We start from the raw sequence: 11659 nt of genomic DNA, 5'->3' as shown, positions 1-11659 counted from the left end.
AAAAACTCGCAATCTTCAAAGAAGTCCTTGAAGCTGTAACTAGGATAATGTAGGATGGCCTACATAATGTACTATCCCTGTCAATGCCCACAAGGACCAGAGGATAAAAGATAAGACAATATAAAAATACACAAATGGAATTGCTAAGAAACATATCAATGCAAGGTTAAAAAATTAAAAGAAGGAGAAGTAGGGTCCAGGAAGGGAGGGGCACAGGGCCTCCTACTGATTGTCCAGCTAACTGATCAAAGATGTTAGAACCATCCTGCAGTCTAGCGTAATTCTACCAATAGGGTTCCAAGAGGGTGGAGTCAATGCTTTATGATAGGAAGTGGTCCACCCATGGTTGCCATACTTTGGTGCACTTAGATATCTTGTCTGGTAAAGTCACCTATGTGCCATAGCTTTTTAGTCTCAATAAGACATAATTTGGGGGGTCGTCCACGCTCAGGCTATGGTTTGCTTTGAAGTGGTAGCTGCAATAGCTTGAATCAGAGGCATAACTAGAACCTCCAGGGAAAGAAACCATGAAGGGTCCCCCTGACCATTGGGGCCCTTTCCATCAGTCCCGGGGCCCTTTCCTCTGAGACCGGGGCCCTTTACTCTTGTCAAAGGGCCCTTTATAAGCTCAGCTCACACTGCTGCAACTTATCATGTGATTTGGGACACATAAAGTTACTTGACAAGTCAAAGCACATTAATTTCAATGGATGCCGTCTTAATCAATGCGACTCAAGTCTCAGCAACAACTAAAAAAAAAATAATGTCCTGCTCTACTTTTCTGCGACTTTGGTGCAATTTGAATACCATAGACTGCAATGTTAAATCACAAAAGTTGCAAGAACGTTGCAAGGAACTTGCAAGCAAGTTGCAGGACTTTGAGGTAGCAACAGTGTGAGCCAAGCCTTACAATCCCGCAGCGGGACCCTTTCATATGTTCTGCAGCGGATCCCCTTCCGGCCATCTTGGGCCCCACCCCAGCCATGGCGGCAGTACAGAAAGTCGGTCTAAGTGCGACCTTTGCTACCCTGGTAGTTTCGCCACTGGTTTGAATTGGGAGTGGGTCAGGTTAGGTGAGACAATGGAGACATTTTCCAGTGGAGATTCCCTCACTTTGAAGGAATTTCTTCTCACTTCCTGTTGTGCCTATGGGACATGAATTGAAGGGAAATCTCCCCAATGGGACATATACAGAAAAAAAAAGCTGAGAAGGGTTTCCACGCTTTCTTATTTTATCCAAAATGGAGAAAAAAAAGTTTTTCCTTTTAGTTCTACTTTAAATTCACCCGGCATTCCCGTGTATTTCCTGCAGCAAACTGACTCTGTGATCCTGGAACCATTTCAGTGACAGACTGATTATTACTCTGGTGGTACAAAGATTTGAAAGATATGCAAATCCATTGTGTAAATGAAAGCAAAACAGACAGCTACACAGGGATGAATGAACACTAACAAACCAGTACATAAGGTTTGCAAAGGTAAAAATGGGAAACGCTCTCCATCCTCTAGGTCTAGGAAAACAAACAGACCTATTTCTAACGCTGTAAAGTCATTCCAATTTCTCTTAATATATATCTCTCAGACAAAGCCACGGAAGGAACAAAAATTTTGTTTTGCAAATATGAATATTCACATGATGAGATCCGCCGGCATATTTATCGTCCTCTGCAATTTGCTGTAATAGAAACCAGGGTTTAGTAATAAAAGGTAATAGCACGTTTAATAAAAACATATTTGTTAAGACTGTGTTCTACTAAAAAACTATGATATTGGTATTCTAGTCTGCCTGCTTAATATGCAAATTGTTGGTGGTGGTACTTAATAATTCACCGAACTGATTGCATCGTTGTTATGTTATACAGTAAGTTGTAATTACAGTCAAAGGCAAACAATGCTGCAGTATAAAAGGGGCAATGGTTTGTCTTTGTTGGCAGTTCTAGGTTTCAAAAATGAGAGAATATGGTGCAGAGTGATACCATGCTTTGTGAGCCTGAGCAATAGACTTTAGCTGAAAGAAATGCATATCTGATTGGCTGTTATAGATCACATTGGTTGTACAATCTTTTTAGTCTCAATAAGACATCATTTGGGGGGTCTTCCATGCTCAGGCTCAGGTTTGCTTTGAAGTGGTAGCTGCAATAGTTTGAATCAGAGGCATAACTAGAACCTTCAGGGCTCCGGTGAAAGAAACCATGAAAGGCCCCCCTGACCACCGGGGCCCTTTCCATTAGTCCCCGGGGCCCTTCCGTCTGAGCCCGGGGCCCTTTACTCTTGTCAAAGGGCCCTTTATAAACTCAGTTCACACTGCTGCAACTTATCACGTGATTTGTGACACATAAAGTTGCTTGAAATTCCATTGGCATGTGACATTTAACTTTCAAAGATTATAACTCACTTTGAAATTTAGCTTAAATAATTTTTAAAGTGGTTGTAAACCCTCACATATAACCGTGAAGTGAACAGCCTCAGATGATACACAGAGATGAAACAAATCCTCATACATAGGTTTTACTTGTTTACCTGCAGTCTTCTTGTCAGGGACATGGCCGTCACAGAACTGGCAATGTTGCCCAGAACCTACTGAAGTGGGAATGGGGATCAGGTTATATGGCCATGGTTATGTGTGTAGTAAGACTGATTTAGAATTTCAGCTAAGAAGCCATTCCTATATACTATGCTAAGAACATTTTGTGAGATCTGTAATATTTGTTACAGGCTGTGGTTAAGACACTGAATTCACCCTTTCACCCCCCTTAACACAGACACCTGTGTTTAGCACACTGATGCACACTTTCCTATAGCTAGAGAATGTCAAGCTGATTAGCAAGAAAGATAAGGAAACCGCAAGAGCAAGGAACCTGCAAACTTTGCAAGAGTACAAAAAGAATTTGCTTTGCTAAATCGCTTTGCACCAATAAGAGTAGGTTGACTGCTTAAAAGGGTTAAAAGGTTAGAATGTCTTATAATGGAAATGTATTGTCTGTTCGCTTGTGACGTAATGTGATGGAAGCTATATGTACACGGTATTCACTGTATCGGACATCTCTTGGCGTGTAGACACGAGTCGGGTCAGGAGTGTCCATTCTTTTCTGGCCAGAAGAGTGGAATAAAAATCTCTCATACCAGAGTTCATTGTCCAGCAGTCATTACCGATATCCTACCTAATACTTGCTACCTCATTTGGTGCATTTGGCCGCGAGGGGGGAATATCGGTGTGACCTGTTGAGGCAGGTGGCACTGTTTTTCCACCAGACCTACAAGGAATGGTCCGAGAGGCCAGCCCTGTGGGTTATATCGTAGTCTCGAAAGGCGCCTTCTAGAACTGTTATCTAGGAGACTGCGCTGTGTCCCATTTGGTGGCCTGCTGTGGACGACATTTGTAGCGTCAAAAGGACCTGGGAATCTGAGAAGTAGATAGCTGGAGCTCCAACGGGAACAGGTGAGAGTCTTTTTACTTCTGTTTTTGGATAACAGTCAGACAGCCAGCCGGCCTCTCGATGGATCGAGAGAAGGGAAGCCTGATCACTTTCCAGAGAGACGTCCGTTCAGATGATTGTGCATCTTTCGGACGAATCCTCAGTCAGTCAGTAATTTTTGGGTGGGAGTGTCTGGTATGATTGATGCGTGTATGAGACATCACTTTGTGGTGAAGTGACCGGGTCCTCTTTTAAGTGTGGTTCCTGGCCGGGAGACTGCGCCCAGGCCACTGACCGAGGGAAGCGTTGTCTATTGTTCCTACTTGTGTCGAGGATTCAGACCCCTTACTGAATTCTTATCATCTACCCTACCCTCTGTGTCTGTCTTGGCGTCTGTTAGGTTATAAGAATGGGTGGGAAACATAGTGTTGAATCTCCCCTACAAACCATGATCTCCAACTTTAGGAAGGGATTTGCTAAGAACTGCAATTTAAAACTTAGCCCTGAGAAATTGATAACATTGTGTGAGAAAGATTGGCCCCGCTATGGAACGCGGTGGCCCCCACAGGGAACCTTTGACTTAGAGACCATTGACAGATTATTTGAGAATATTAGGTCAGATTCACAGAAACATGACCAGATCCCGTACATAGACTGTTGGAGAAAAGTTATAGACAGAGACCCGCAGTGGATACAAGCTGCAAAAGAGGAACAGTGCAGAATTATGATTATGACAAGAGTAGTGCCACTGACAAAACAAACAAAACACATATATTCTCAACCCGAAGAGACAGATCAACCTCCCCATATGTAGAGGAACGGACCTCGGATAGAGACAAGTCTGGACCATGTCCAAACGCCCCACCCAGTAGACAAGAGGACTCAAGTTGTTGTCCACCTACATCAGATTCAGCAAGTATGTCAATGCCAAATCTCAGTAAATATACTCCTGACCGTAACACTCTGAGTATGAGTAGGACAGAAATAGGGAACTCAGTGGCAGCCAGTGGGCTCCCCAATCAAGTGTCCACTTCCACTCCGAGAAATCCCGATATGAATGGCCGAACTCTTGCCCCGTCCTTCAACATACCTCTGCAAATGCCCCTAAGAGAACAGGCGGTGGGGGGATCCCGGACTCTAGTTTACACCCCATTTACCACAACAGATTTACTGAACTGGAAGACTCATAACCCTGCTTACTCTGAGAAGCCCCAAGCTATGACAGATTTACTCCGGTCAATAATTCAGACCCATAACCTTACTTGGTCTGACTGTCAGCAACTCTTATTGACCCTCTTTAATACTGAGGAGAGACACAGAATTAACCAAGCAGTGCAGAAATATATGGAAGAATTAGGGAAGAATCAATGGGACCCACCGGCTTGGCTTGGGGAGTATTATCCACGAGCAGATCCCCAGTGGGACCCAAATAATAAAGGGGATATGGATAAACTTCACCTTTACCGGACAGCCGTTATAGAGGGGATGAAGTCAGCTGGCAAAAGACCCACTAATCTCTCTAAAACTAGTGAGGTCCTCCAACAACCCAATGAAAGTCCAGGACAGTTCTATGAGCGACTGTGTGAAGCTTTCAGACTGTATACCCCCTTTGATCCAGAGGCAGATGATAACAAGAATTTGGTAAATACAGCATTTGTCAGCCAGTTGACAAGAGACATTAAAAGAAAATTGCAAAAACAGGAGGGATTTGCAGGAATGAACATTTCCCAACTGTTGGACATAGCTACAAAAGTGTTTGTGAATAGGGACATAGAGACGAGACGAGAAGATGACCGAAGAATGAAAAAGAAAGTTGAATTACTAGCTGAAGCGCTGTCTGAAAAAGCTCAAAGAAACAAGGAGCGCTCCAATGGAGGCTTAAAGGGGGGAAGAGGAAATTATGTGCAGAAGTTGGGAAAAAATCAGTGTGCATATTGCAAAGAGGAGGGACACTGGAAGCAAGACTGCCCCCAAAAAGGACCTGGGAGAAGGGGACCAGACCCAGCGAGAAGAGAAATACGGGGAGGACAAGTCCAAAATGGACGCTATGAGAGGAACAGGCAGGAAGATACCGACTTTGTGAGGTTGGCAGGCTCAGTGTATCCCGATGAAGAACAATACTGACGCCAATCGGGCCCCATTCCATTAGGCCCCCAAGAACCAGTAGTGACCGCTAATGTAGGGGGCTTCAAGACCACCTTTATGATTGACACGGGGGCCCAACACAGTGTAATGACCCAACAAATAGCCCCCCTCTCCGACAAACAGATTACCGTTATTGGAGCCACGGGAAATAAAGTAAAAAGACCCTTCCTAACAGAAAGACTTTGTAGTTTGGGAGGGCATCAGGTCCAACATCAATTTCTATACATGCCGGATTGTCCTATTCCCTTGTTGGGCAGAGACTTACTTGCTAAACTCAGAGCACACATATACTTCCAATCCGACGGTCAGGCTATCCTAAAATTGCCCCATCCCTCTGAAGCCCGTATTATGGTCCTCAGTGTACCGAAGGAGGAGGAATGGAGAATGTTTGCCCTCTCAGAAGAACCGCTTCCTACCCCTAGGGGACTACAAGACATTCCGGGAGTGTGGGGGGAAGGTAAACCCACCTGGATTAGCCAGACACATTCCCCCAATACTTATTGAATTAAAACCAGGAGCCACTCCAGTCAACCTGAAACAGTACCCAGTCCCTCGAAAAGCCCTAATAGGAATACAAAAGTACTTAAACAAATTCCTACACTATGGAATTCTGAAACCCTGTCAGTCTCCTTGGAATACACCTTTACTCCCAGTACAGAAACCCGGAACAGCAGACTATCGTCCTGTTCAGGACCTCCGAGCGGTCAATCAGGCTGTTATGACCATCCACCCAGCGGTCCCGAACCCTTACAACCTATTGGGATTAATACCGGGGGAGGCCACCTATTTCACAGTTCTGGACTTAAAAGATGCCTTCTTCTGTCTCAGAGTGGCAGAACAATCCCAGCGTATTTTTGCTTTCCAGTGGGAGGATCCAGAGACGGGGGGAAAAGGACAACTGACATGGACACGTTTACCCCAAGGATTCAAAAATTCCCCCACACTATTTGGAACTGCCCTGACCCAAGACCTGAAATCTTTCAAGTCTGACCCTGAGAATAGAGTCCTACTCCAGTATGTGGATGACCTATTGATCGCCGCCAAGAATAGAGAAGAGTGCCTTCAAGCCACTAATGAACTGTTACAATTACTGTGGGAGGCGGGTTATAAGGTGTCCCGGAGAAAAGCGCAGTTATGTCAAGAGACTGTAAAGTACCTGGGATTCAGAGTATCACAAGGACAGAGACAATTGGGAGAAGGCAGGAAAGAAGCTGTTTGTCAGATTCCCACCCCAACTACCAGACGGCAAGTACGTGAATTCCTGGGGGCGGCAGGATTCTGCCGAATCTGGATACCGGACTTTGCCACAAAAGCCAGACCCCTCTATGAATCCACGAAGGGGGGAGAAAAGGAACCCTTCAAATGGGGAGAACAGCAAAACAGAGCGTTCCAAGACATCAAGGTCTCCCTAATGCAAGCGCCTGCGCTAGGCCTACCAGATAGCCAAAAAGTCTTCTATTTGTATGTCAGCGAAAAACAAGGAATAGCAGTAGGAGTCCTGACACAGTACTTGGGGTCTTGGCAGCGCCCTGTAGCATACCTCTCAAAACAACTGGACACCGTAGCTCAGGGATGGCCATCCTGCCTGCGGGCCATCGCAGCAACAGCCTCCTTGTGGCGGAAGCTGACAAGTTGTCATTAGGTCAGGAGACTTATGTCCGAGTCCCACACCAAGTACAGGCATTAATGGATTACAAGGGGAATCACTGGTTCACGAACAGTCGAATGGTTAAATATCAAGCTATGCTGTGTGAAAATCCTCGTATCCACTTAGAGACTGTAAACACTTTAAACCCAGCCACTTTGCTCCCCACCTCACAAGAACCCTTAACGCATGACTGTCTTCAAGTAATGGATGAAGTATATGCCAGTCGACCAGACTTGAAAGACAGCCCCTTAGAAAAAGCAGATGCCGAATACTACACCGACGGGAGTAGCTTTGTGAAAGATGGGGTCCGCTATGCAGGCTATGCAGTTGTCACACTGGAGGCAGTGGTAGGGACAGGATCTTTACCACAGGGAACCTTGGCACAGAAAGCAGAACTGATTGCACTAACTAGAGCATTGCAGTTGGCTGCAGGACTGAAACTGAATGTATATGTAGACTCCAAATATGCTTTTCTGACCCTTCATGCACATGGAGCCCTATATAAGGAGAGAGGACTTATTACATCTGGAGGGAAGAGCATCAAATATGGGACAGAAATACTAGAACTGTTAGAAACAGTATGGGCCCCCTCTGAAGTCGCAGTGATACACTGCAGAGGCCATCAAAAAGGAGACACCCGAGTGGCTAGAGGAAATAGGAAAGCAGATCAAGCAGCCAGAGATGCAGCATGTCAACAACCTCTACAACAGATAATGGCCCCACTGTTTCCTGTCCCACTTTCTGAATGGGATCCAATTTACACAAAGGCAGAACAAGAATGGATAAAGATGGAACCTGGGGAATACCGGGAAGACCAGTGGTATCAACTGCAGGACGGGAGAATTGTTGTCCCCGCTGCCGTGGCAACTGAACTAGTGACAGAATTTCACAAGGGGACACACGTGGGAAAAACAGCCATTGAGAAAGCCCTAGAGAGACATTTTTATATTCCCCGGCTGCCCACATTGGCACAAGCTGCATCCAGCAGATGTGTAGAATGTACCCACAATAATCCATGGCAGGGACCTGTACCACCCCCTGGAGTGCAGGTTGTAGGTGCCTCACCAATGGAAGAATTGATGGTTGACTTCACTGCTATGCCCCCTGCAGGTGGATACAAATATTTGTTAATGGCCGTCTACACCTACTCAAACTGGGTAGAAGCATGGCCCACACGGACTGAAACTACCAAAGAAGTGGTTAAATGCCTGACTCAAGAAATAATCCCCAGATACGGAATCCCCTCTGCCATAGGCTCGGACAATGGGCCTGCTTTTGTCCACAAGTGCCTCCAGGAATTGGCAACAGCACTTAAGATTACTTGGAAACTACACACCGCATATAGGCCACAAAGTTCTGGAAAAGTTGAACGGATGAACCGCACACTCAAGTCACAACTGGCTAAGCTCTGTCAGGAAACCCAAATGAAGTAGACCTTGATGTTGCCCATTGCTTTACTGAGAATTCGGAGTACCCCAACAAAGAGGACAAATCTGTCCCCTTTTGAGGTACTGTATGGTAGGCCCCCACCCATCATTAGAGGGATAAGAGGAGACTTCCATCAGATAGGAGGGGTTGCTAACCGTGAACTGATACAGAAACTTGGGGAAAGTATGCAGGACATAGGGAAATGGGTTCAAGAGAAACTTCCCATAAGCTTGTCGAACCCAGTACATCCCTTCAAACCAGGAGATACAGTGTGGGTAAAGGAGTGGAACTTAACCCCACTAGGGCCAAAATGGAGAGGTCCTTACACTGTTCTGCTATCTACCCCAACAGCCATTAAGGTAGCCGAGGTGACACCCTGGATACACCACTCTAGGGTAAAGCGAGCTGCTGACCTCACAGACTCCTGGCATAGTACAGTAGACCCCCAAGATCCTTTGAGACTGAGATTGACCAGAGAAATCAGAAGGAAGAACTCCAGCCCTGTGTTCAGCACACCCCTGGAAGCTGCTGAATTTACGCACGGCAGAAGATAGACAGACTGCAGCCCTGCGGCCAACACACTCCTGGAAGCTGCTGGCTCAACGCACGGCGGAAGATAAAGGATATCTACTAAGCTCTGCTCCAACCACATCCCTGACGCTGGTTGGTCTACGCACAAGCCAAAGCCTGAGGATATTCATCGGTGTAATGTTTACTAAAATCGTTATAATGAAACTGTTGATAGCCATAATAGTGATACTGACCGGGTTAAAAGAGGGGGAGAGTAACTCATGTGACCCTTGTATAAAGACCACCAGAGTAGGATCCGTAACTACCAAGATGTTACTGTGGCACTCCCATTATCAATGCAAGGGCACAGAGACTGGTACCTGCATACATAATGGGACTACCTATTCAATGTGCTCCGTGGAAAATCAGATAACCTGTTATGACCCCACGTATGCACCCTACAAAACCTGGCTAACCGTTCGGAGCTTTAGTTCCACCGGTAAGCTGATAAACCGTACACTGATCACTGACCCCAGCACTGCAGCAAGCCTAATCTTTGATGTGTGTGCTGCCATCAACCTCAACCACTTCCCAAGGGGAGGGTGTGGGGGATTGGAATGGGAGAGAGAGTATTTGAGAAATGATAGGTACATCTGTTCAGGGAAACTGGGACCTAGCTGTGCAAATGAGGAATGGAAATACTGCCCCAATTGGAGGTGTGCTGCTTGGGGAACATGGGGAATGAAAAATCAGGATGCCATTCTACAATCTTTAGCTGGTTCATCCAGCTGCACAGTGGGAAGTTGCACCCCTGTGAATTTTACCATACATAACCCTGTCCGGTTTTTAGCACAATGGGGAAATAAATTTGGAGTTCATATTTATGGTAAAGGATCAGACCCCGGTACAATTGTGTATGTCTCGCTAGAAACTGAACTAACAAAGAGTGTTAATCATCAGCTATTTCATTCCCTATATGAAGAGCTAGCCACTGGTATGGAAATACCCCCTAGCACAAAGAACCTGTTCATTGAACTGGCAGAAAGTGTGGCTGACAATTTACAAGTAACAGATTGCTATGTGTGTGGAGGAACTAACATGGGATGGTTTCAACGCTGGTAGCTGGTTCTGGGATTGGGGTTTCCCCAGTGTATATGGGGTGAACTCTATATTGGGGATCGTTGTAGTAATACTCGTAGCATGTCTGCTGCTACCCTGTCTGATTCCCCTCGGGACTAGAATGATCCAGAGTTTCATTGAGGCCACTGTAGAAAGAAAGGCTGCGACCCATATTATGGCTATGTGGAAATACCAGCCATTAACCCCCCAAGACTAAATAAAAATCTCAGTAACATTGGGCTCTGATCCATTAGAAAGCAGAACTGTATGCTATTTAGTGATACTTAATCTCGCTCATATTAATCGCTATGATTATGATCAAAGGGGGGAATGAAGTGGGAATGGGGATCAGGTTATATGGCCATGGTTATGTGTGTAGTAAGACTGATTTAGAATTTCAGCTAAGAAGCCATTCCTATATACTATGCTAAGAACATTTTGTGAGATCTGTAATATTTGTTACAGGCTGTGGTTAAGACACTGAATTCACCCTTTCACCCCCCTTAACACAGACACCTGTGTTTAGCACACTGATGCACACTTTCCTATAGCTAGAGAATGTCAAGCTGATTAGCAAGAAAGATAAGGAAACCGCAAGAGCAAGGAACCTGCAAACTTTGCAAGAGTACAAAAAGAATTTGCTTTGCTAAATCGCTTTGCACCAATAAGAGTAGGTTGACTGCTTAAAAGGGTTAAAAGGTTAGAATGTCTTATAATGGAAATGTATTGTCTGTTCGCTTGTGACGTAATGTGACGTAAAATTCTTTTCTGGCCAGAAGAGTGGAATAAAAATCTCTCATACCAGAGTTCATTGTCCAGCAGTCATTACCGATATCCTACCTAATACTTGCTACTTCACTACATGGAAGCTCACAGAGGTTTCTGAGATGTACAGGAGTATGCAGCGCACACTGGCGCACACCGGCGCGCACACGCACGAGCAATACGGTGCGTGCGCATCGGCGCGCAAGTGGTGTGACAGGCGCTGGCGCCAAAAGCCCTATTTAAGCCAGTCATGGACAACAGGACATTGCTGGATTATCTCAGCTTCCCTTTGTGCCTTGTGACGCTGTTTCCTGATCTGTGATCATTGTTGTTGACCCAGCTTGTCTTGACCTCGCTCCTTGATCTCCCAGTTTTGACCTTTGGCTTACACCTGGACCCTGCTTCTGTTCCTGATCACCCAGCTTGACCTTCGGCTTGCATCTAGACTCTGCTTGTTCCTGTCTTCCATGTATAACCTTGGCTTGCCCCTGTTTATGCTCTGGACTGACTTATTCGTGTATGACCTCTGGCCTGGCTCCTGGTTCCTCCACTTACCAAACACAGCAAGTTCAACTCAGCCTGCTTCAGTCATCCCTCAGTGGCCAAGCTCATCTAACTGCAAACAAGC

At 45.7% G+C, this 11659-nt stretch overlaps 1 protein-coding gene across 1 annotated transcript; it reads left to right on the top strand.

Annotated features, from left to right (window-relative positions):
* The first annotated feature begins 4469 nt into the window (after positions 1-4469).
* Positions 4470-11458, top strand: LOC141111685 (uncharacterized). The gene is given in 5 exon segments (XM_073603832.1): positions 4470-5292; positions 5566-6017; positions 6019-7168; positions 7171-8319; positions 11403-11458. Coding segments are annotated over 5 exon segments (3630 nt in total).
* Positions 11459-11659: the final 201 nt, after the last annotated feature.

Source organism: Aquarana catesbeiana, linkage group LG11, assembly GCF_042186555.1.
Source record: "Aquarana catesbeiana isolate 2022-GZ linkage group LG11, ASM4218655v1, whole genome shotgun sequence".
Lineage (NCBI taxonomy): Eukaryota > Metazoa > Chordata > Amphibia > Anura > Ranidae > Aquarana > Aquarana catesbeiana.
Note: the sequence above shows the minus strand (reverse complement) of the source record. Positions and strands in the feature narration are given on the sequence as shown.